At 37.3% G+C, this 27,589-nt stretch overlaps 1 protein-coding gene across 3 annotated transcripts in view; it reads left to right on the top strand.

Annotated features, from left to right (window-relative positions):
* The window catches only part of Tace (ADAM 17-like protease Tace), a 230,982-nt gene that overhangs the window by 91,104 nt on the left and 112,289 nt on the right, over positions 1-27,589 (top strand). For 2 of the 3 annotated variants that reach the window (XM_067136787.2, XM_067136789.2), the window contains exons 6-8: positions 3,487-3,638; positions 3,736-3,930; positions 20,679-20,826. In XM_067136787.2, coding sequence (XP_066992888.2) covers positions 3,487-3,638; positions 3,736-3,930; positions 20,679-20,826 — 495 coding nt within the window. The remainder of the gene's footprint in view (positions 1-3,486; positions 3,639-3,735; positions 3,931-20,678; positions 20,827-27,589) is intronic. The other variant, XM_067136788.2, reaches the window with a different exon arrangement.

The raw sequence follows: 27,589 nt of genomic DNA, 5'->3' as shown, positions 1-27,589 counted from the left end.
AGCCAGTGGGTTTAGGCTTGGATAGCGTTTACAGATCGATACACCTTCAGTCGCTTATTTTGTTAGATAATGAAGTAAGGTACCTCGGTGGTTAATTCAACAATCTGAAATCTTCCTGGTTCTGCATACCGGGCCTAAGGCAAACACAGACTCGTCCATTTATTGGAGGCTCTTCCTGTTCATTCTTGGCCAGTATTCAGGTTCAGCAGTTATTTACACAGATGGTTCGAGGGCTGAAGCGAAAGTAGGCTCTGTGTTCATTGTTGATAATGAGCGGTTCTTTTTCTTCTTCCAGGAACTTGTAGTGTGTACACAGCAGAGCTCTATGCTATCCTTGAAGCTCTGCCATACACACTGTCGGATGAGCGCCATAACTTTTTGCTGTGTACACACTCCTTGAGCTTGTTATGATTTTTTAATGCATCCAGGATCTGCTGGCTGGCATTGGAGTGCTAGCACCAGAACAACATTTTTGTGGCTCCCAAGTCACATGGGTGTAGCGGGAAACGAGTTAGCTTATAGGGCTGCCAATGAGGCTGTCACACTGTCCCTGTTGCCTTACAAGGTTACAGCCAGTGATATTCGTTCTCAGCTGAGGCATTTGGTGATATCCATTGGGAGATGGAGTGGCAGGCTACTCCTCTTTCAAATAAGCTGAGAATGATGAAAAGAACTACAAAGGTATGGTAGATTTCCCTTTGAGTTTCTCGGAGGGAAGCACTGTTATTATGTCGTCTTCAAATCGGCCACAGTATAGCAATGGGTTTCTACTTACTAATTTACAGATTTAACTGTCACCAGACATTGACTCTTTCAGTTACAGCCCATACAGAAAACCTGTCCTAACAGCCAATGCTATTCCATGTGATTCTTTGCATCCCCAATCCCATAAAAAGGCTGTTTACTTAAATATGGTTAATAGAGCTCTCACTATGCCTCTACCCAAATATATCTCATGGCAGAATTAAACACCAATTGCAGCATTGCCCAAAAGAATGGTTAACAGTAAGCAGTTTATAGAAATAATAAATAAAATTAATTCCCCCCCCGAAATCAACTCTATCTAGAGACAAGGCCAACTAATACCATACCTTCCACTTTTGCATTTAACAAACGACCATAGAATAGCCTACAAAACCAACAACAACAATAGCAATGCTGTAATTTTGCATAACACACATTCAGTTAACCAACATAAGTTTTCAAAAGCAGGAGTTTACAAACTTAAAATGTAAAAATTGAGAAGCCTCGTACAGCGGTCAGACAGGCAGAAACTTTTCGATGTGCTACACATGAACATGTTAATGCAAGGGAATAAAACAAGTTTTCTGCCATGGGCCAGCATATACTGTACATAACTTCAATTCACATCTATTGAACAGGATTTGGATATACTCAAAGTAGCTAACAAGGGTGACATAATTTAAAAAGATTCTTGTACTCCAAAATGAATAATGTATTTTAACAACATAACCTTAACAAGCATAAGTTGAAGACACGACATGCAAAGATAACCAAGATATCGCTTAACAAAAGTAGTTATAGGACAAATAATGTTGAGCAGTCAACGCTCATAAAGATTCAATACCAAGTGTTAATTTAAACTTCCCAACCGTGATTGACATAAGAGACAGATACAATATTAACTACCAAAGGTACACAAAAGAAACATCAAGGATAAACAACACTGCCCAAAAGAGAAATATCTAGTTCCGTTAGGGGCCACAGCTAATAAATCGTAGATGTATAATATGACTTGTACAAGGAATATAAGTAACATCTCTCATCTGTTCTTGCTGGCATTTCTGATTTTATTTCTGTGGAATTGATTATACAAAGTGCGTCAGGATAAAATATTTTAAAAACATGAGGCAAGCATTTTGCACAAATAGTTTGCTAGCCCAAAAAATAAAATTAGAAGTGCGATTCTTGACTATTCCAAGAGCTGTGAAAAATATTCGTGCAGCAGTAGTACGATGTACACCAAATATGACTGCCAAGGAAGCAAAGGTTATGCCCAATTTCATTTTCATTAAAAAGAGTAAACGAACATTGTCATTACGTACATTTATAGACACTTTAGAAAAGAAATAACGAAAGTTAAAAAATTGAATGTTTTAAATGAAACACTTCTTAAATCCTTTAACTATGCCTCACTTTTTATGCTCTCAAAAGTCATTGTTTCAACCTCAAATGCTGGTTGTGGTGTGTAGCTTTTCACTTTTATTTTGTACAACTAATTCACAAGATTCCTGATTAGAAGACAAATGTAAACTTGAGCTCTTCATTCGTTTCCTTACACTTTCAAAATGGGATACATCACATTCTCTTTTCTGTTTCCTCTTATTGCTCTCATGAATCATAGATAGTATATATGATGCATGATTTGCAATTCTACTCAGCTTTCCCCCAGCAAAATGTTCACTGCAAATGATGGAGCATTTGCTGGGCTTCCATGGAGTTCCATCTGCACTGACATGCAGGAAAAACATTTATTATTATTATTATTATTATTATTATTATTATTATTATTATTATTATTATTATTATTATTATTATTATTATTATTATTATTATTATTATTATTATTATTATTATTATCATCATCATCATCATCATCATCATTAATCCTTGGCGAAGTCATGACACGTGCACATGGAAGGAAGTAAATGTAAACAGATATACGAACCTGGTGCAAAGCCTATGACTGATTTTTTTTAAAGGTTGTGTGCTTACTTGTAGAATCGAATTGTGGGGTCCTGCTGTATATTCCCTTCTTTTCATGATTATCTTGGACGGTTGGATCAATTATATATCCTACGTTGTTGACTTTGTAGTACATGTTCTCTGCACCCCATACAAGGCATGCTTAACAGCAGATCGGTGTCTGTGACAGCCATTGCAGACGGTAGCCACCAGAATCTTGTCTAGTTCGTGCTTGGCCTTTGTTTGTCCTTGTAGTAATATACTGTACTATATTACATAATATAGCCCATTGTCCATTTGATGAACTAATTGCCAAGCCAACTAACAGCCTTGCTGTATTTTGCATTACAGAGTTTTAGGGCAGAGATGGTCCAAATACTGATATTACGCTCGCTACCAATGGTTTGGCATTTTCTGTGGTCATACTACATTGCAGCTTCATCACTTTTTATTCCTTGAACGAGGCCTATTTCATTTCTAATTGTTAAAATAAAAATAACCTTACTAATGAACTTTATTTCACCATAAAAGATCAAAACCTTTTAAGTTGGTCTAATGAGGCACAAAATAAATTTGAAGTAACAAAGTATCATATTAAGCAATAAAAACATGTGTAGTAATTTTCAAAACCAGCAGTACTTCTCAGTTTACTCAAATTTTGTCATTCATGTTCATTACACAAAACTTTGAATATGAGTAAATGGTCAAAATTGCAATGTGTCTGTGGTCATGTGACGAACTCTTAGAGTAAAAACTGAAGTCTTTTATTTTTTTCCACAGAGTTTGAAGAAGAGGAAGACCGAGATAAAAGACAAGCTGAGCAATATGAGTATACACCTACCAAAACTAGGTGTCCACTTCTACTCGTGGCAGATTATCGCTTTTATCAGGAAATGGGAGGAAGCAACACAAAGACTACGATTAACTACCTGGTATACACACTTCTGTTTATATTTGGAGGAAATCTCTCTGGTTTCTTATTTTAATCTTTGTATTGTAATATATATATAATTTTTTTTTTTTTTTCAGATAAGTTTAATAGATCGTGTTCATAAAATTTACAATGATACTACTTGGCAAGATCGCCAAGAACAAGATGGTTTCAAAGGTATGGGATTTGTTATTAAGAAGATTGTCGTTCACAGTGAGCCAACAAGAGTACGTGGAGGAGAGGCCCACTACAATATGGTCCGTGAAAAGTGGGATGTTCGCAACTTATTGGAGGTAAATGTCTTCCATTACTTCTCTTATTAGTAATTATGACCTAATGTTTTAAATTTTAGTTCTGTTCATCAATTTTTACTCTAAGTAGATAGATACAGTATATCAGCATGTCTTATTTTTTATTCTCAATAATTTTGCTGTGTTTATCACAGAATTTTACTGATTTTAGAAAGAAAAAACACTGTGTGGAATATTGCATCCATTTATCTGCAGGTGCTCCAGCCTAACTATTTTTTACAAGTTTTTTGTTGTTGTTGTTGGCCTTTCGCAATTTTCTAGCACACGTAAGTGTGTTGTAAGTGATGAACTTTTGATGTGCTATTAGCTTATTGTTATTTATTTATTTATCATATGGCATATAAATATATACAGAAACAAGAAAGCAAGTACATTATATTTTAATGTCCAAAGATGTTATCCATTCTAGAGCCTCTGTATTGGCCTCTAGAAAATCAAACCAATCTCCAGGGTAGGCTCTTCTGCTACACTCCTTTACAATGTGTTCGATGGTTTGAAAAGGAGCACCACAGTCACACTCAGGGGATTGTATCTTTCCCCATTTATCCACGGACGCAGCACAGACACCATGACCACATCGAATCCTATTAAGGATGGTCCAAGTTCTTCTTGGGAGATCAGGCCTCGAATTAGGTGGGAAGAAAGGCCAGAGATGTTCACCTGTTTTTGAGATCCAATCTTCCTTCCATTGGGCATAGGGGTTGTTATTAAAATGTGTAACTGATGGACTGGATTGTGCTACTACAAGGACTAATGAGTCAGTTTTGTATTTAAATTCTAGTGTTATAGTGCTGTGGAGTAGCTCAACTCTTGGAGCTTTATAATGCTGCCATTCCCTTTCTCCAGGTGTTGTAAATATTGAGGGCCCAAGCTCAGGGTTTTGAGAGAAGACTTCAACGTTGAGACCTTTCATATTATGACATAATGCATTTATGTTATGGGAACAAAAATGGCGGACCACATGTTTGCATTATGGCAAGTAATAATTACGGAAAATAGACGACCGTATATAACGTGAACGTAGTATTAACATAAGATATAGAAGACTTTGGATGAAGCCTTCTTTTGAAAAGCAAGTAGGAAAACCACAGCTTTCCTTTCATTATTGAATATTGTTTGAGATTCTGGAGTTAATAAAAAGTGTGGGAAAAAATAATTGATGAGGCTAATATAATCAGTCATTTAATCAGTTATTACAGCAATCAGTAAGGAATTATAAATCATAATTGCAATAAATAGCATGTAGAGAACATATTTGTAAATATGTACATTAAAGTATTTATTTGATGTACTGTATGTACATATATTATGGAAGGCAAGTGTCGTTGTGGTACAAGCATTGAATATACTGTAAAGAGTCATCAGTTTTATTAATAATTAACATTCTGAGTTCCACTATAGTTGGTCCGTTATTGGACTATATTGGTATTATAAATTTATTCATTCAGGACAAATATTTCAGGTTCCCTATGGAAATCATCATCTATATCATTCTGAGTTCAGTTAAGACCAAATGGGTAATAAATGTTTCCGGGAAGTATTAATATGTAAAAGTATGGAGTGCTAAAAAGTAAAGAGAAGATGGGAACTCCTATAGATGACCGTTGATAATCCAGGACTGGACGGACAAAGCCAGCAGACAAAGTCAACACACGAAATCACCATTGATGAGTACAGTCTCTTATTTTCTTTTATTTCGATGTAGAGTAATGGAATTTAAATTGTAAATATAGAGATTTCTTTTTGGAACTTTGCTTTGTTAATTTTATGATAATGAATGATTTGAAGAAGTAATAGCACTATGTACACATGAAAAGTTTTACATGACATCGCAATGATATCTTGATTAGATTACACGTTCAACAGCTGTGCGTAGATATTCGTTTGAGAATTGCCGATGATATACAACCATGAGATTTTTACTGTCGATGTTCATAATGATGATTAGGTTATAATGCAGAATTTAAAAGCTATATAAATATATTTCCTAAGGATTTCAACATTGGTTTTTGGGTTAAAAGATTCCAAACTACAGAATGACTAGAATGGAGTGAGATTTATGTTTATTTTATAGCAAAGAGTTAAAGTGAATGCAAGTGATCAGAAGCTGTTTAAGATAACATTAATTGACTTATATGTCAGTATACAAATGTTTATGAAATATGAGTAAGATTGTTGGATGGGACGAGTAGATAATTCATTGAAAGGAGGTTAGAATGAATCATTGCTAGGTAAACATTGGAATAAGGAAGAAAACGTATTAAATGATCGGACATTAAATATTGTACGTGGATATCATTTAGAGATTCTTTGTTCCATATGAGTAATATTAATTTCGCCTGATCATATGAATGAACTTTATATCTACGTCCTTCGAAATCATTCAGAGACTTATAATAGAATTTGACTCAGTAAGTTAATGTTTTAGGTGAAATTGATTAAAGTAACGATTGTACAGTATCTGTGGTAGAATGTCGGCTTCCGGATCCCAAGATAGCGGGTACAAACCCGGCAGAGGTAGTCAGATTTTTGAAGGGCAGAAAACAGTCCATTCGACACTCCATATTGTACGATGTTGGCATGTAAAAGATCTCTAGTGACACATTTGGTGTTTACCCGACAAAATTAATTAAATATCAGCCATAGATGCCCAAGAGAGATCCGGTTTACTCGGTCTGCCATCTAGTGGGCCTAGAGTAAAAAGGAACGTCGAAATTTACGAGCTGATAGCCAAATGGCGTCAAATCGAAATGTCTGCACATGGTAGTTGAGGCCATACGATTATTATTATTATTATTATTATTATTATTATTATTATTATTATTATTATTATTATTATTATTATTGTACAGTAGAACCTCGATGCATCGTTCCCAGAACTGTTTTTTCCCATATTAATCATTCAATTTATTCAGTCCCGAAAATGATCCCATATAAACCAATGTTAAATTTCCCCGCATCTGTCGTTCCTTGAACTATCGTTTTATTGTTTTGATCATCAAAAAAAATTAATTTGTCCTCGACCACAATTTTTCTGCATGGATCGATCGTGCGTAAGAAAAATATATGCAATTTTTTTTTTCTGAATTTAAAGAGACAGCTCAAGGATCACACCAGACAAATGCTGGGGCTGTACCTGAATCAAGGCCACGGCCGCTTCCTTCCCACTCCTAGCCCTTCTCTGTCCCATCGTCGCCATAAGACCTATCTGTGTTGGTGCAACGTAAAGCAACTAAGGAAAAAAAAAAAAATGATCTCGTAGGCTGGAGTGCTGTGCGCAGGTTATTCACGCGCAACCTCACTACGAGCTTCCTGGCGCCAACGCTTCTCCTTGACCCACTAACTGACCCATAGAAGTATTCTTATTTACAAAAATTAACCACTCAACGTGGAGTGCCCTACACTGCACACAACTCCCCAATGCTCTCTGTCGCTGAGTGACATACATTGCATGCACGTAACAGCTTCTGATTTGTGCTTCTATCTAGCGAATAGTTCTTGAACTATTACAAATGTATTAAGATATACTTATAGACCAAGCATCGCTCTTTCATTTGATGTGTATATCTATCGAGTTTTTATCGATTATGTATGATATATCGCATCTGAAAAAGCAACATGTTCTGTTGTTGACATCATGGCAGCTAAACCTTTTTCTTGTGATCGCAAATTCGAAAAGTAACGACTTTTTACTGAATGATGATGCGGAAAGTTTCGTTTCAATGAACGAGGACTAGGATATAGAACTTGAGAGTGAAAGTAGTGATCGAGACATTGATGCTGCTTTTGATGCGCGGGAAAATGTCGTCCGTAATGTTATTGACGGTGGGTTTGTGTGGGAAGATGTGGATAATTACAGAGGGCAAAGGAAAATGTATATGTATATGGAAGTTTAAGGGCCTCAGAATGCTGCAAAGAACAGCTTATATCCTGTAAAAAATTTACTGTTGTTTTTTACTGTCGAGTTCGTAAAGATGGTAGTAGAACAGGCAGATATTTATGCTCAACATCACATGCGGTCACATGCTATGTTCTTTCCGTTCTGATCGAGGGTAAATGAACGGGTACCGGTTACTGTGGAGGAAATATGTGAAGTTTTTGCATTGTATGTCAGGTTCCATGGTTAAATGGTTAGCGTGCTGGCCTTTGGTCGCAGGGGTCCTGGGTTCGATTCCTGGCGGGGTTGGAAATATTAAACATAATTGGTTCATTTCACTGGCACAGGGGCTGGGTGTATGTGACATCATCATCATTTCATCCTCATTACCACGCGCAGGTCGCCTACGGATGTCAAATCAAACGACCTTCATTTGGTGAGCCGAACTTGTCCTCGGACACTCCTGGCACTAAAATCCATACGCTATTTCATTTCCTTTGCATTGTATATGTTAATGAGTAGTACAGAAACCTATATTGAGATCTTATTTCTCAAAAAACCAGGTACTAGCTACTCTTATATTTGGTTCAGCCACATTTCTTGTTCGATTTGAAAGCATTGCAAGATTCCTCCACTTCATTGACCTTACGTAATTCCAGTAACTTATACTATTTGTGTGTTTATGCATTAATAACAGACTAAAAAGTTAATTAATTGAACTGTTTGTCCAGTTATGCCCGATTAACTAAAAGCCTCCACTCATAGCATGCTTAGTGCTATAGTCCTCCCGCAGCACAGGGTAGCCAGGTAGCGAAAGTCGTCCCATGCTGAGAGGGTAAAACGGAAGCACTGTATAACTCAAATTTGCCACCATTTCCTGTGTTGCTACTGACTGGCTATGGCTGCCACCTTTGTTGAAAATGAGAACATCGCAGAGTTTAAAATAGTCACAGCGTGTGTCGGATACGGTTTAATTAGTCACAGGGTTATTAACATGTCGTACCTTGTGGAGTGTGTGAGATTCTGGAGGCCTATTGACCACTTTGTTACAAGCTAGACCTAACCAAGCCTGGCCTTGAAACTAATTCCTAATTTGCCAGCCTTGTTGGCAGCCTTACATAGCCCGCTGTGACCTCGTCCGAGACGTGCCATGTTGAATTTCTAACCTCTGTTACTAGTGACGGGTAGTTCATGATCGAACTGACTCTTGAACGACTTGAGAGCTGGTCGTTCAAATACGAGTCGACTCTTGCATGAGCTAGCTCCCTCCTTGCTCCTTGAGCGCTAGTCGTTCAATTACGAGTCGACTCTTGTATGAGCTAGCTCTCTGCTTGCTCCTTGAGAGCTGGTCATTCATATACCAGCCGACTCTTTTATCAATGAACAGCCTACACCATTAACTGCGACTCCAAGAAAGAGCTAGCTCGTAACATCGACTCTTGTTCATTTCTAACCAATACCATGCTTCAGATAATCATGTGACATACAAATGCCTCCTTCTTTTTTATAGGCTACCCAGTCTAGCCTTTTCCCGCACTCAGTGCACCAGTGATTGTGGTCTGTCTGTCATGTACGTTATTTGTGCCATAGTTGTGGCAACCTGCTACCTAACGAAACAATAAAATGAAATAAACAACATGTTATTGAGCAATGCTTACCTGTTCACTTCCTGTATGCACTCATAATCTATGAAGGATGTATTGTAGATCCAGTAGGTTAAGAGCAAATAAACGACACCAAGTTCGGGGGTTCATCATCATAATTGTACAGTTCCAGTTTCCCGGGTACTGTTACTGAGTACATATATAATTAAAAGTTTAGTTCAACAGTTCCACCTTTTCAATACAAAATTTTTGTAATGCGAATTACATTACAAATGAAACATTTATTTGGTACTACGGTAGTTTTGACCTAAGGTCAACGTCATCATCAGACAACAACACGAATTGCACAACATATTAAATATTAAACGTATTAAATAGTCCATAAACAAACTCCAGCATTGTCCGGTCCCAAGTCCGGAATGGGAAAGTAGGAGGGTTTGCTGGTCTGGCACCCAACTGTAAAACTGCCAACGCCGAGTGTTGGGCGGCGGGAAATAACCTGACTCCCTAAGGGGGCCAACGGCTTTGGGCGAATGAGCCCCTTTGGGTGGGGTGATGGTCCCCACAGTGGACGAAATGCCACTGGAATACATTATGCAGCGTCTGTTCTCCAGGTTAGGGGTGGCTGCACAAGGCATCTGTACTCCAGAGGAGCAGCCTCATTATCACCTCACTGGATCACATCCAGAGTTGTAATTCGGGACCTAGTCCCACACAGGTGACACCTTGACAGTTAACCATGGAAGGTCTTTCAAGGAATACTCCACCGGCTGAACCAAGAGTTCAAAGAAGGCAGCATTCGGATACGGTGGGCTGCCACCTGAAAGATACTGTGAAGTCGGAGGCATGGAAATACCCCAGTACCACATACACGAACGAGACAAAATCAAGAATCAAACCAAAGCAGATAACCTACTTCTCTACACACAATATAAACTCACTCATGCAAACCGGTAAACTAAAAGTGATCACCAACATAATGGACCAATACAAAATTCTTATCATGGGATTACAGGAAATTAGAAACACTGACCAGGATGCCTTGGAATCTCAAGGGTACAGACTTTATAAAGGTATACCCGGGAAGAGAATGATGAAGAATGTCCCACAATTTGGAACAGGATTCTTGGTCAGCCTTAAAATAATAAACTCAGTTCAAGAATTCAAATCACAGTCTCCACGACTCTCAACGCTCAAAAGGCATCTAATAAAATCTATACTCTAATAAATGCCCATGCTCCCACTAATGATAAAAACAACTCCTCAAAAGACCATGAGGAAACAGAAGAATTTTGGGACCTATTGGACCAGACCATAGATAACATCCCCAAACACCATGTAAAATTATTAATAGGCGACTTCAACACTCAACTAGGCAGAGAAAGAAAATACCATGAGATCATCGGAAAATGGCCAGCACACAAGAAAACAAATAAAAATGGAGAGAGACTAGTTGACCTGTGTAGAAACCATAATTTAATCTCAAAATCTAGATGTTTTAAGAGGAAACCTCAAAAACTCAAAACATGGAAACACCCTGACTACACTAAAGGAGAATGGCAACTGGATCACATCTGCATGGACAAATACCACCACAAAGAGATCTAAAACGTCAAAGTCCTCCCAGCCATAGACACAGGTTCAGATCATAACGTAGTTAAAATTTAAATTAAACTCACTCCTCAGAGGAGACAACAAAAGCAAGCCCTTAAAACTAAAAGAAAAATATATCCTACCCAGCTAATCAACAACAAAAATTACCAGAAAGCAATTGAAAAAAAAAAAGAAATCACAGATAAACTTGAAGACTTAATACACAACCTTAAATAAACTGCAGAAGACCTGGCTCCAATTAAACCACGTAAGAAACACCAATGGTGGAACAGTGAATGTGATGAAACAGTGGAGAAAAGACATCAGGCATGGCTATTACATCAGCCCCCCCCCCCCCCCCAAAATATCCTATCAAAATCTAGTAAAAACAGAGAAAAGAAACTACCCAAGTCTTACGAAGTATAAAAAGACAACATCATAAGGACACACTGCAGTTAATTGAAGAACAATTCAATAAAACTCAATCAAGGGACTATTACAAAACCTTCAGAAAGCAGCTCCAAAAATATGAACCCCCAACCCTACTGATGAAGGATGAAAATGGTAAGCTGGCTCATAACAATAAAGACATTGCAGAAATTCTGGCTAAATATTTCAACAAGTTTTTAAATTGTGAAGAACGTATAGAACTCCTTCATTTGGACACCAACACCCCGATAAAAACACCACCAGAGAACATCCATCCCCCCCGCGATAAAGGAAGTCTACCAAGCTCTGAATAAATTAAAAAACTACAAAGCACCAGGAGAAGATCAGACCTTTGCGGAAATCTGGAAATATGCAGGAACATGCCCTCCATCAGCAACTTGTCTCTATCTGGATTAAAGAAGAACTACCAGAACACTGGACAACAGCCCTCATTCACCCACTGCACAAAAAAGGAGACAAACCCGACCCTAATAACTAAAGGGGAATCTCACTCCTAGACATAACATACAAAATCTTTTCAATAATCATGCTTAATAGGATAAATTTACAACTTGAGAAAAAACTAGGAGAATATCAAGGAGGTTTCAGACCCTGGAGGTGTTGTCTTGATCAGATTATGAGTCTTAAGTTGATAATGGACTATAACAGGAGAAGAAACAGAGATATGGTGATAACACTTGTAGATTTCAAGAAAGCTTATGATTGCATCCATAGAGAATCTCTGTTTAAAATTTTAAGACACCTTGGACTACACCCCAAATTAATAAACATGATAAAATTGATTCTCACCAACACCAAATCAGAAGTGAAGTTTAGGGGTGAAACATCAGAGACATTCAAAATTAAAACTGGACTATGGTAGGGAGACGGGCTCTCACCACTATTATTTAATTGTGCTCTAGAAATGGTAATGAGGGAATGGTTTAGGAAATGTCCCCCTAAAATAAAGATTGGCCGAAAAATCAAAACAATTTGCCTGGGTTTCGCTGACGATTTAGCCTTACTAGCAGTGGACATAAAAGAAGCTAAAACCCAGATATCAGAACTTCAAAACATTGCAAATAAAATTGGCCTCAAAATATCATTTGAAAAAAACAGAAATTACCCCAAAAACCAACACAACTAAAAGAAGTTACCATAAATGGTAATAAAATCAAAATAGTAACTCAATTTATATATCTTGGAGAAGTAATAACACATAACCTAAATGTAAAAAAATGTCAATCCAAACAAGAACAAATAGATTAGCTAAAGCACAAAAATTAACATGGGATATCTACAAATGAAATGTCTATCAATAAATACAAAAATTAAACACTACAACACAGTTATAAAACCGGAAGCTACATATGCAACAGAAACACTTTTTTACCTGAATAAACAATCAAAGACTGACAGACTTCAGAAAATTAAAAGGAGGATTGGAAGAACCTGCATCAACAAAAAATACCAGAAAGATGGACAGTGGCGGTTAATACCTAACGAAGTCGTGTACAAAGAGCTAGAACCCATTACAAATACTATGCGTAAGAGGAGACTGGGATTCTTTGGACATATCATGAGGATGCAGGATTTGAGACGTCTGAAACAACTAGTACAACACAATCTCGTCTCAAAAAATACCACAACAGGATGTAAATGGATCAGAGAAGTAATAGAGGATCTGAAGGAAATAGGCCTTACAACAGAAGACACCACAAATAAGATAAAATTGAATACAAAACTCAAGAATACAAACCTCCGCTTTACCCTTACACAGAACAAACCAACAACACGCATATTTTCAACTGAGGAAAGGGCACGAAGATTGGAGCGTCTGAAGAAGTACTGGGAGGACCGCAAAGCCCAAACAATCCCTTCAAAGAGACCTGAACGACGGACTGACTAAAGTAATCCTATATGGTCATAAAAGAAGAAGAAGTCCATAAACTATGTACATATATCGCAGAAACATTGTGGTTTGACACTGTAAAGTTAAAAGTTGAAGATGAAACTGTCACAATGGAGATAAAAGTTTCCAATCACCAACCAGTCACCACTGATCTGTATTTAGGGCAGTGGCCCAGGTGGCAGATTCCCTATCTGTTATTTTCCCAGCCTTTTCTTAAATGATTGCAAAGAAATTGGAAATTTATAAAACATATCCCTTGGTAAGTGATTCCAATCCCTCTTCTGACAAATGAATATTTGCCCCAATTTGTTTTCTTGAATTCCAACTTTATCTTCATATTGTGATCTTTTGTACTTTTAAAGACACCACTCAAACTTATTCGTCTACTAATGTCGTTCAACGCAGTCTCTCCACTGACAGCTTGAAACATACAGCTTGTAGAGCAACTCGTCTCAAGTCTTCCCAGCCCAAACTTTGCAACGTTTTTGTAATGCTGTTCTTTTGTCGGAAATCACCCAGAACAAATCAAGCTGCTTTTCTTTGGATTTTTTCAGTTCTTGAATCAAGTAATCCTGGTGAGGGTTCCATACACTGGAACCATACTCTAGTTGGGGTCTTACCAGAGACTTATATGCCCATTCCTTTACATCCTTACTACATCCCTTAAATACCCTCATAACCATGTGCAGAGATCTGTACCCTTTATTTACTCTTCAACGTTGTGAGTAGTGTTCATGAAAACAAATCACATTTATTGGAATGTTTTTAGAAGATTGAGAACACTGTAACCACATGTAGGGTAACTACCTCTGTCATCACTTATTAGTTGTGCTGTACAGTTGGTGCAGTGGATAAAGTTTTGGGTTAGCATGCAGGAGGTCGAGGATTCGATCCTGGGTTGAGGTGCTTTTTAATTTGCTTATTTCCATTGGACATTACTTACTGTAATACAGTAAGACACCATTTCTTAGGTCACATGTATCCTACATTTACAAAATTTAGTAACGCTGAACACGTTGTAACGCATCTAGTAGATGAAGTGATGCGAATAATTTCATGCCCACGATGTGGAAAGGGCGTCTTTCAAAGCTGACCAATGAAAATGAATGTTCGTCCATTTCTAGGATCGTAGTATGTAAGTGCAAATGGTTTCTAGAGGACCCGCTGCAATCGCTGTTGACGATTAAGATGCCAGATACCATACCATGTGGACTACATTTACGAAATAAAAAACATACGCCTCAACCCAGGATCGACCCCTCGACCTCCTGCATGCTAACCCAAAACTCTATCCACTGCACCAACTGTACAGTACGACGAATATCTGTGCTGACTGAGGTAGTTACCCTACATGTGGTTACAGTGTTGCCAGATTGCTACTCTTCAACAAACTTTTTCTCCCAGATATACTCGCAGGACAAACTTTTGTGAGAGACATTTTTTTATTGCTGGCATGTGAGGAGTTGCGCTGTGATGCCCGAGTGCGCGAATTTAGATTCACTCTGTATACAGTGGTGGAAATTATTCTGAAGGCAGTATAAAGGCATGTGGTTTTGTGTGGGAAAAGAAATGTTTGTTTACTTATTTAGTCTTGCATGCATTTTTCCCATTCTGTTTGCAATCAAAGCATACAAAATACATTCTCACTTTACGTTTACCATTTGTACTTGGGGGGAAAAAAAAGTTTCTTATACCTTATTATACCTATGTGGAAATTGATATAAAGGAACGTATTTTTATTAGAATAATCTAAGGTAAACAGTAAACATATCACAACAATGACCTAGTATTTAGTTGAACATCCAGTGTTATTAAGAACTGCAAAAATCCTCTTGGTCATTGATTGTATAAGAACAGTGATCACTTCTTCTCTGAGATTGAGGCCCACTCCACTCAAATTGCAGTTTTCAGCTCAGCCACATTCACAAACTGCCATCCATTTTGATAAACACATCTTGCGAGGATCCCCCATAAATTCTTTATCGGATTTAAATCTGAACTTCTTGATAGCCAGTTCATAAGTGTAATTCCTTTATCTTGAAACCACTTCTTTGTCTTGGCAGACCTGTGAATCCCAGCGTTATCTTGTTGGAAAATTAAATAATCATCAAATTCCTCATACATATGACGCAATTAAAATTCTGGCATTTCTATATAATCATCAGATTTCGTTATGGGGTACAGCCATGGTATTATAGAAGTGCCTTTACCACAGAATGCTGCCCAGATCATAACGCTTCACCGCCAGAATTTCTACTCATCCAAACTTGTTCTTCTTTACGGATATCATGTCAATAATACTGAAAACCATCTGGCCCATCCAAATTAAATTTCTTCTCATCATTGGATATTACTTTGTTCCATTCTACGGTCCATGACATATGTTCTTCAGAGTGCTTCAATCTAGCCCACCACGAACCTACTACGCTGGCGTAGCTGGGGGAGAGGTGATACTCTCACGTAGCGTGTCCCAGGTGGCAGATAGGGGGGTCCTAACCGGCTTGCTGGCGGACTTGAGGGAAATGAAATACCTCTTGCAGATCAAACATACACCCCCCTGTGGGTGGGGGATGCAGACGAAGAATTCACCCACAGTATCCCCTGTCTGTCATAAGAGGTGACTAAAAGAGGCAACCAAGGGATGATCCAATTAGAACCATGAGACTACTTGTAATTAGTACCATTACGCAGGGAACACCATGGGTTGCATTTACTTGCGTGTAGTACCACTATGTTAGGTACGCAATAGGTTTGTGATTAGTAGCGACAGCGTGTGAATCAGGAGGTGGGTCCTACAGTACCTGTGATTCTTACCCCTATATGAGCGACACCATGGTTCTGCCTTATCTATGCTCAGTTCCCACTATGTGACGAATTCCGCGGGATAGTACGAGTCCCTGTGGTTAGTCCACTTAAGTGAGGAATGCCACGGGTTTGCATTGCCTGCAAATAGCGCCGCAATGTGCGAAACACCATAGGTGCACATGAGGTGCAGGAGGAAGTTAGATTAGATTTAAAAAGAAAGTTGCACAATAGTTTAGTTACTAATAATAAAGATAATGCCATTTACAGTTCCAAGGACATCAGTATTGATAAAAAGTGTATTATAGAACTTAAAAAGAAGATTAAAGATGAGAAGCTCATTATAACTAAGGCAGATAAGGGTAATGTGACGGTAATCATGCATAAGGATGATTACATTCATAAGACTAAACAATTTTTCAATAATGAAAACTTTTTATCGATCAAGAAAGACCCAACGTAAACTCTACAACGCCAATTAAAACAAACATTAAATAATACTTCCTTCCTCTTTACTGAACAGGAGAAGCAAAAACTAGTAAATATGAACCCGGGCCTTCCAACAGCGAGAGCACTCCCCAAGATTCACAAGGCCGGAATTCCCATTCGGCCCATAATAAATTACAGACCCAGTCCTCTATACAAATTAGCTAAGTTCATTCAGAAATTCCTTAAACAACACTATAGATTTACTGCAAACAAATCCATAAAGAACTCCGTAGAACTGGTTAATAAATTAAGCAATTTTAAATTACAAGCTCACCATACCTTACATTCATTTGATATCGTCAACATGTTTCCGAGTATTAGAACCAATTAGTTGCTTCCTATTGTTTTTAAGAATCTAAGATCCTACAGTCAGCTAAGTGAACTTGAAATACAAGATTTCATGAAATTGGTTAAGTTACTTGTAAATAATAATTACTTCATCTTTGACAAGGTCATTTATAAACAGGATGGGTTGGCAATGGGATCTCCAGCCTCGGGAATCTTGACGGAGATTTATCTGGATTCTTTGGAAACATACATGATGGAGAACAACAGAGAATTTGACAACATTCTGTTTTGGTCTAGATTTGTGGATGATACATTAGTAATTTTAGACGAACGTGTTAGGGACGCATCGGCTACTCTAGATGTACTTAATAACATTGACCCACAGATTAAATTTACTTTGGAGTCAGAAAGTAATGAATCAATTAATTTTCTTGACTTAAAAATCAACAGATCGGATTCATCTTTTGCTTATAGTATTTTTAGAAAGCCTACACAAACGGCAGTCACTATCAGACAAGACTCAGAACACCCACAGAGTCAAGAAAACTCTACATACAATAGTTTAGTAGAACGGGCATTTAGGATCCCCATGACAAAAGCTAATTTGAATAAAGAACTCAATATAATCTGTTCAAAGGTAAAGGTTAATGGTTTTAGTGAAAGCTTTATTGAACGTATCATCAACAAGTCCAGGTACCGTTTACAAACCACTTTGGCCAAAGACAAACCTAATCAGAAGGTGTTCGCAATATTTACTTATAATAAGAACATATATAAGTTTAGTAATGTTTTCAAGAAACATAATGTCAAAGTTTCGTTTCGTGCTGATAATAATAATACAGTTGTATTGCACAATTCAGCCTCAGTTAATAGATCGAACCCATATACCAAATCGGGCATGTATAGATTTAAATGTAACGACTGTGGGTGCACATATCTAGGTCAAACAGGATGAAGTTATAAAATTAAATACACGGAACATACCAATGCAATAAAATATAACAGATTTTCTGCGGTAGGCCAGCATGTACATGATCTAAAGCATAAATTCACATCTGTAGAACAGGACATTGAGATCTTGGAGAACTTAGGAAAAGGAAGTTTGCTGGATGTTACGGAGGGTTGCTATATACACCTGGATCAGTATTTTAATCCAAACCTTAATTTAAATGAAATTTCTGAAAAATCAAATATTCTTTTTGATTTCTTTATTGAGTTTTTTTTTAAATGTACATATCCTGGTCAATAGGACGGTGTTTTATATTTTGCGTAATAGCTTTACTAGTTGCCTTCTACGACCACGCCCTCCAGAGCTCCAGCAGGTTGCCGCTCCTCAGTTGCTCCTCCCGCTTTCCCCTATTTCCCCCCTTCGGCCCAGACCAACCTTGGACACTTGATTACTAACACAACACTGCTCGCTAGACTTCATTGTGCTTCGCATGGACAGCGATCTTTTGAGGTGAGTCACGTAAAAACATTTACGTTATAAGACGTAATTTTATATTTTGCCTCTTCAGTTAAGAGATAGTTTATTAGATTCCTATTATTTCAGGTCCGCATTGAACTGGGAACGTTGTACTTGTTAACATCTTAAAGGACCGATCGCTCGTTTCCACCTCACTAGGATTGCTCCCTTAAAGCGACTCTGAAGATTTTATTGAATTATTTTAATACAATTCTACGTCACGTTTTAAGAAGTGTGTTAGATTAAGCTAATGTTTCCTCAAGACTATTTTATTTTTAAATTGTTGTTCTTCACACCAGGCAAATGCTGGGGCAGTACCTTAATTAAGGCCACGGCCGCTTCCTTCCCACTCCTAGCCCTTCCTTGTCCCATCGTCGCCATAAGACCTATCTGTGTCGGTGCGACGTAAAGCCACTAGCAAAAAAAATTGTTCTTTTAAATCCATGTTAGTTTATTAGTGAGCAAACCAGTTTACTTATGTTTTCATCAATTTAAGGTTTAAGACTTGCAAGTCTCGGACTTGTAGAAAATATGGACTTTGAAACAGTATAATTGTAACACAGTTTTAGGTTGTTAATATGGTTTTAAATTGTGTTCAATTTGACGTAGATGAACTTATGTGATTGCCAGTTTTTCCAAGAACCTATATCAGCTGATGATGATGCAAAAAGGGCGCCGAAACTAGTTCTGATTGAAATATATGTTGTAATTTCATCTAAACAACAGTTTTTATGTATTGAATAAGGTGGATCGAAATTATAATAAAAGTTGTAATCTTGGTTCAATACGGACAAACAATGAAATTTATTAATTTAAATAGGTCTGTATCACATGTGCGCATTACACTACCTGTGAATAGTACCATAATGTGTGGAATACCGTGAGTCTACGCTAGTTTTGATTAGTACCACAACATTACACATAGCATGGTTCTACTTTCCTAGCGATAAATACCATTATGAGGGGCCAATGATCTGGATTTTGGACCCGTTTCGACTATAAGCATAATCGATTCAACATCGTGCTATAGAAGCAGTCCCTTGGTCAGTAATACTATTGTTTTGTGCCAGCTTCTGTGCATGTGAGGCACTGTGGGTTGGATCCACTGATCGTTTTAAATTCATATCTGTCCGTCCATTCATTCTTCGTCGTCATGCTTTGAATTCTGGTCAGTGGAGGATTTTGGACTTTTAAGTTGTCATTTCATTTCGTACCATTAGGGGCCGATGACCTCGATGTTAGGCCCCTTTAAACAACAAACATCAATCAATCAATCAATCTAGCCCACTTAATGAGCATTGTTTTAAGGTGGCTTATGGAGCCATTTCTTGAATGCAACATTCTCGTCTTCAGCCAGGATTTCTCTAACACTTCTGGAAGTGACTGGTAACTGCAAATCAGCCATGATTTGAGAGGACATAAGTTGTTAACGGAGAATCAAATGCTTATCCAATGCTGACAATTTTCTTGTCCAACCATATTTGCCATTTTGTCCATTCTGTGCACCCAATTTGACAAAATCATCAATAATACGACTTGAAAGCCTTAATTTCTTAGCAATTTGGTGATTATGCAGACCCACTTCTTTGTAAGCCTTAATACTTGCTTGCTCTTCACCTGAGAGTGACTTTCCACATGACATTATTACAATTGATGTTGATGTGAACTACCTCCAAGCTATAACTGTTTACATTTATCACTGATGCAAGTCAAACAGGAAAACTGCCTTTATACCAACTTCCACTCCTACAACCATCATTCTTCTTTTATTTGTTAAAGTACTAATGCTAGAGGTAAAATGAGAATTTATTTTGTATGCTTTGATTATAAACAGCACAGGGAAAAATGCCTGCAATAAAATCAGTAAATAAACTTTTTCCCCCACACAAAACCACGTGCCTTAATGCTAATTTCCACAAATGTAATTGTTACTTACAATTATGTTTATAATAAAATATTCATCTGAATTGTAATTAATACATGTGGCGTTGTTCCCATTATAATTTTCAAATTCCTGAAGAAGTTTCAACTGAGTTGGAACATGTCTCATGTTGAATGATTTTATTTAAATATCAACATTTTTAATTGTTTTATACATTTTTTTTGGTAGAACAGTCAACAGGTGTGGAAGTTAAAAAGGCTTTATCTTCAGTGGCATAATTATGGTAACTTATATTAGTCATTAATGATAATCAGTACTTGAAAGTTTATTAACAGCAGCAATGGTTGTGTTTAGTACAATTTAAGGACATTATATTCTGTTACTTACAGGTCTTTGCTCGTCTAAAAGATAATCGTGATGTTTGTCTCTCTCATCTGTTCACTCATCAGACATTCCGCAGCAAGGATTCCACTGTCTTGGGTCTGGCTTATATTGCATCACCACGACTACACTCACTTGGTGGAGTGTGCACTAATGGTTGATATTTACATTTTTTTTAATTTATGTTAATTTAATGGACAGATATTACTGAAAATGATTCACATTACTTGATCTGTGTTTGTTGTGTGACAGTATTGACAACAATTCTTTATCACTATATGAAAAAAGAAAAAGGGAACAGACAAAAAGATAAAGAATATAGGTGATAAAAGACTAGGAACACAGGACAAATAAGAAGATCCTTTAAAACCTGTTGTTGTCTCACTTGGAATTGATGAAGGGAGAGCCTATCAATTTGAAGATGGCAGCTTGTGAAGTTACAGAGTTTGTCCTTGTCTTTGTCTGTTTTCATGAGTATCCTTGTCTCCTTTCCTATTGCTCCCTCATACCACGCTGACCTGACATTGTTTTTTCTGTCTTTCTATGCAACTTCATTTGTCACTTGTTCCTTTCCATACTGTATACCTACTGTTTTGTATAACCATCTAAAAAGATCCTGTGAAATCCTAATATTCATATAGGTAATATTTTAATGCATGAAGAGAAAATTTTCAGTAATGTCTGTCCGAAACCAATGTTGCAGGTGGTGAAGGGCATGGGTGGCAGCTTTCAGCTTGGATGATATCTTAATATTGTATTATTGATCTCTCTAACTTAATTGGTGGTGGAATCATTTTTCATTAATCAAAAATTTCAATGATGATTGTCTCATGGGGCCTAACTTCATATTTATTGGCCAGATGAACACCCAATTGTCTCAAATATTATTTGTTTATTAAAATAAATTCTGTATCTATTGAATGCTGTTTGTTGTTCATGTTTTGTATCAAGGTATGAGGAAGAAACATATATTTTTTCATGATATATCTCACATGTATTGTGTATGTGTGTATATATATATACTTCAAAGCCAAAAGAGCAGTCACACTGCATTATAAAGTAATTAAGTGGTCTGTCATTGCATATACAATTCTGAAGCTATTTGCTTTTATTTCCTTTTTTCTGCTATTTATTTTTATTTGAAAATCTTCTGGTAGCATTTGCAGGTTACCATGATGACAAAGAGTGTCTGAAAGCATATAGGTAGTTCCTATATAAATTATGTGTTGGTTTTTAGAAAAAAATTGTGGGGAATTACCCTATTTATTTACAAACCCCTGTGGGTGGGGGACACACATGTAGAATACACCCGCGGTATCCCCTGCCTGTTGTAAGAAGCGACTAAAAGGGGCAACCTAGGCGCAGATATGGATTGTGGTTGGATATCATGTGTTGGACCTCCTGTGGATGGGAGGGGTTGAATACATTCACAGGTAATCCCTGCCTGTCGTAGAAGGCGACTAAAAGGGTCATGTGGCCATGGTCCCCTCTTTATTTATTATTGTTTCTTGAGGGTTCGTTGTAGACCGGTTCCAAATTTTTGATGTGCGTGCTGCTCGGAAATGGGCTTCTTACGTGTGCGATTACTCCCGAAAGCCCGCTTGTGAACACCCATGATTTTGCGGGTGGGAGTGTCATGTACCCTTGCAGTAGTATCCGCGTGACAACACAGGTCCCCGCACAGCCAAATGCCAGAAGGACATATTATTATTATTATTATTATTATTATTATTATTATTATTATTATTATTATTTGTTTCCTATTATTCACTATACTTAGTGCTCTGTATATGCTATGGGGTATGTGCTATTGCAGGTGACTGGAGGAAGGGAGCCCTCGTGCTCATTGCCTCAGTCAACCCATACTAGGCATCATCCAACATCAGACCCCGGGCAGTACCTGCTATGAACAGGTGGGTATTGCCTTGGCAGCTTGGTTTGGCTTGGTCCAATAACGGACCATTTATATTGGCATTACATACCACTTAGTCAAGCAGCTCGTCACCTTTCTCCCAAGTCTTCCCAACCCAAACTTTGCAGAATTTTTGTAACGCTACTCTTTTGTCGGACATCACCCACAACGAATCAAGCTGCTTTTCTTAGGATTTTTTCCATTTCTTGAATCAAGTAATCGTAATGAGGGTCCCATACACTGGAACCATACTCTTATTTGGGGTCTTACCAGAGACTTATATGCACTCTCCTTTACATCCTTACTACAAGAGTGCTTGCGATCGTTTTGGTCTCCCCAATAATGTTCAGAAAACCAAAGTATTCGCACAGCCTGCACTTGGGTCGATCCTCCCAGCTTTCAGCATCTCCATTGCAGATACTCCACAGGAGCATACACTATGGAAGAATATGTTTACTCCGATACGAGTTGCAGCCCAGGACGACAACAAGACCATATGCCTGTAAGGCCCAAGCTGTCATGATTAGGGAGGGAATAATGCCAGAAATATTAAAAGTGGCAGATAAAGGAGTTCTTGCTGGTGCTACTACTGATTTGTGGGCAGAAAATTATCATAAAATCTGTTTTTGACTCTGTAACATTTTGTTGTTAATGAATAAAAATATACAATATTTCTGCTATATCCATGATGTGGCACTAATAGAAATGCAAGGAGAATGCTAGAGATTGAATAAAGGAAAACTGCAGTTAATCAGCTGGTAAGTGACACAACACTTTGCAAAAAAAAAAAAAAAAGTACTAATATTAAAAGTTCCATATTGATTTTAAAATGCACAAAGATGATTGAATAAATACATAAGTACAATGATATATTTTACAGTCGGTTGCTTCTGTTAGCTTGTACTGTACATGTGCATACGCGTGTGCGCGCGGGAGAGAGAGAGAGAGAGAGAGAGAGAGACACACACAAACACACAGAGCATTATTTGAAACAAGAGTATTTGTGGCACAACTTAAAAATATCATAGTTTGAAGGCGAGCGCTTCCTTACAATGGGGAGTATAAGAAGGGGGCCGTACAGTTTCTATTGGGTAATGCTGCACCACTCGCTCACTTCAGGGCTGCATCATTCAAGTTTGTAGGAGATGCGTAGGCACTATACTGAACTGCGTTCAAGAGTCATTGAGCATGTGGTGTGTGTGTGTGGTTTTTTTTTTTTTTTTTTTTTTTTTTTTTTTTTTTTTTGCGTCACACCGACACAGATAGGTCTTATGGCGACGATGGGATAGGAAAGGCCTAGGAGTTGGAAGGAGGTGGCCTTGGCCTTAATTAAGGTACAGCCCCAACATTTGCCTGGTGTGAAAATGGGAAACCACGGAAATTGAGCATGTGTTATGTGTATGTTGCTGTACAGTGACCACCATCTTGGGAAACTGGCTGACTTCCTAAACCTCCACAAGGGCATGGCAAGAAACCTCTCCAACCTCACAAGCTGTCAGCTGGGCAATGCCGAGCAAGTGAAGACCACCTCTGAAGAAGTTTGTACATGAAGAGGTTTTGTAAAAAAAATATATATCTCCAGTATCTGTATTCATTGCCTTCTTTCTAAAGTGTTCTTGTTTTGCTGATGATGTTATACTATGGGGATGAGACAGAAGTAGAACTTCAAGCTATACTAGATCTTTGGCAATACTAATTTGGAAGAATGGGAGTGATCATCAGCCAAACTAAAACTGTTGGTATAGCGATGAGTCGAAATCCCGAAGCAGTCCACCGTGAGTAACAGATTGAAAAAGTGGAGATTAAGTATTAATAAGTAATAATAATAATAACTTAAATGTTTCCACCTTTTCAATACAATATATTCACAAATTTACAAAATTATACGGTACCGGTACTAGTTTCGACCCATCTAGGGGTCATCATCAGCCGTATTGGAGCAAAGATCATTTGTGGCGAAATCCTAAGACAATATTATTTTAAAGAATAACAAGTGAAATGAGATGTTATGGTAATAGTTAATAATACAAGGAATATACATAATAAGAGGTTTTTAACAAAGAATAAAGTATAAATGGGGTGTTGTAAAAATTATAATCATGGAAATCAGTAAGTTCTTGTATTGAAATGAAATATGGCTTAGGAAGAGGGCTTAAGGTGGGGCTGAAGGGTGCGGGAGAAAGTGTAATTGTCTTGGAAAAGTACCTTTGATTAAATTTAGGATTGAGTTTAGGTTGGCTGCATTATTGTTTCTGAGGAAAGTGATAAATAGATCGAAGAGTATGTTGGGTTTCTCTGAGATTTCATTGAGATTGTGACTGGCATTAAAGTATTGGTCTAGGTGTATGTAGTAATTTTCATTACGTTCAGTAAAGGGCCCTTGTTTGCTAATACGAGGATGTCCATGTCTTGTTCAATATTGGTGAAATTATGGTTATAATCTTGCATGTGTTGGCCGATGGCTGAAAACTTGTTGTATTTTATTGCGTTAGTGTGCTCGTGGTATCTGATAATGAAGTTTCTCCCGGTTTGCCCGATGTAGGTTTTTTTACAGGTGGTACATTTGATCCTATAAACTCCTGATTTTAAAAAACTGCTGGTCTTGTTGATGTGTGAAGTATTGTATAAAACATTCATGTTCTTATTGTTGGTTTTGAAGGCTATTTTAACGCCTTGTTTCTTAAAGATGTTGGTTAACTTGTAGATATCATTGTTGAACGTGAAGGTGGAAAATGTTAGAGGTTTGGTTATTTCTTTTTTGAGGGTAGTTTTTGGGCGATGTTTGTGTTTATTGATTATCCTTTCTATAAAATGATTGCTGAAGCCGTTGAATTTTGCGATTCCGCGGATTGTGTTGAGTTCGTTTTTTAGATCTTTATTGGACATAGGTATGCTGAAGGCTCGGTGAACTAGGCTGTTGTATGTGGCTCGTTTGTGGGACTGGGGGTGCACTGAATCTTGGCGAATGGTGGAGGCTGTTTGAGTGGGTTTTCTGAAAATTTTATAACTGAAAGAATCTGAGTTTCTAGTGATGGTTAAATCTAGAAAGTTGATTTTTTGATTTGATTCGGATTCTAGTGTGAATTTGATATGAGGATCAATATTGTTGAGTCTTAAGAGGGTGGTGGGTGCGTTAATTGATTTCTCATTCATGATTACAAAGACATCGTCGACATATCTGGCCCAAAAGAGAATGTTTTCGAATTCGTTGTCAATTTTGGTGTATTCGAGGAAGTCCAGGTATATTTCTGCTAAGATACCTGAGGCCGGTGACCCCATTGCCAAACCATTTTGTTGATATATGACATTGTCAAAAGTGAAGAAGTTATTGTCGATGATAAGTTTTAATATTGTGATAAAGTCTTGTATCTCTAGTTTGCTTAAGTGGCTGTTTTTGTTTAAATTGTTTATAATTATCGGAATTAATTTTGATACTTGTATGCTTGGGTACATGTTTACAATATCGAAAGAGTGGATGGAGTGATCCGGTTGCAAATTGAACTTGTTTAGTTTTTCTACTAGCTCAGATGTGTTTTTAATAGACTTTTTGGATAAGAATTGATAATTTTTTCTTAAGAAACATTGGATGAATTGTGATATTCTGTATAAGGGGCTCGGTCTATAGTTGATAATTGGCCGGATGGGAATTCCGGTTTTGTGAATTTTGGGAAGAGCTTTAGCAGTGGGGAGTCCTGGGTTCATATGTATGAGTTTGGATTTTTCCTGTTCGGTAATCAATAAACACAAACATCGCCCAAAAACTACCCTCAAAAAAGAAATAACCAAACCTCTAACATTTTCCACCTTCACGTTCAACAATGATATCTACAAGTTAACCAACATCTTTAAGAAACAAGGCGTTAAAATAGCCTTCAAAACCAACAATAAGAACATGAATGTTTTATACAATACTTCACACATCAACAAGACCAGCAGTTTTTTAAAATCAGGAGTTTATAGGATCAAATGTACCACCTGTAAAAAAACCTACATCGGGCAAACCGGGAGAAACTTCATTATCAGATACCACGAGCACACTAACGCAATAAAATACAACAAGTTTTCAGCCATCGGCCAACACATGCAAGATTATAACCATAATTTCACCAATATTGAACAAGACATGGACATCCTCGTATTAGCAAACAAGGGCCCTTTACTGAACGTAATGGAAAATTACTACATACACCTAGACCAATACTTTAATGCCAGTCACAATCTCAATGAAATCTCAGAGAAACCCAACATACTCTTCGATCTATTTATCACTTTCCTCAGAAACAATAATGCAGCCAACCTAAACTCAATCCTAAATTTAATCAAAGGTACTTTTCCAAGACAATTACACTTTCTCCCGCACCCTTCAGCCCCACCTTAAGCCCTCTTCCTAAGCCATATTTCATTTCAATACAAGAACTTACTGATTTCCATGATTATAATTTTTACAACACCCCATTTATACTTTATTCTTTGTTAAAAACCTCTTATTATGTATATTCCTTGTATTATTAACTATTACCATAACATCTCATTTCACTTGTTATTCTTTAAAATAATATTGTCTTAGGATTTCGCCACAAATGATCTTTGCTCCAATACGGCTGATGATGACCCCTAGATGGGTCGAAACTAGTACCGGTACCGTATAATTTTGTAAATTTGTGAATATATTGTATTGAAAAGGTGGAAACATTTAAGTTATTATTATTATTACTTATATATTGTTCAATACGGACCAAAAACATGAAATTCATAACCATCAATTAAGTATTAATAACTTTTAATACTTCGGGAGCTTTAATTTCTTCTGACAATATCATAAACCAAGAAATAGGTAATGAGATATAAGCTGCATCAAAATTCTATCACTCTGTTCATTATTTCCCCTAGCTTCCAAGCTCGCACTGTACAAAACTGTACCAATTCTAATGTACGGACTGGAAGCAGCAACATTGACTATAGCTCCAAAATGTTGCCTACAGTCCATTTAAATGAATTTCCTTTGTT

Source organism: Anabrus simplex, chromosome 1 (genome assembly GCF_040414725.1).
Source record: "Anabrus simplex isolate iqAnaSimp1 chromosome 1, ASM4041472v1, whole genome shotgun sequence".
In the NCBI taxonomy this organism is placed as follows: domain Eukaryota; kingdom Metazoa; phylum Arthropoda; class Insecta; order Orthoptera; family Tettigoniidae; genus Anabrus; species Anabrus simplex.
This window is presented reverse-complemented; position numbering and strand designations above follow the sequence as displayed.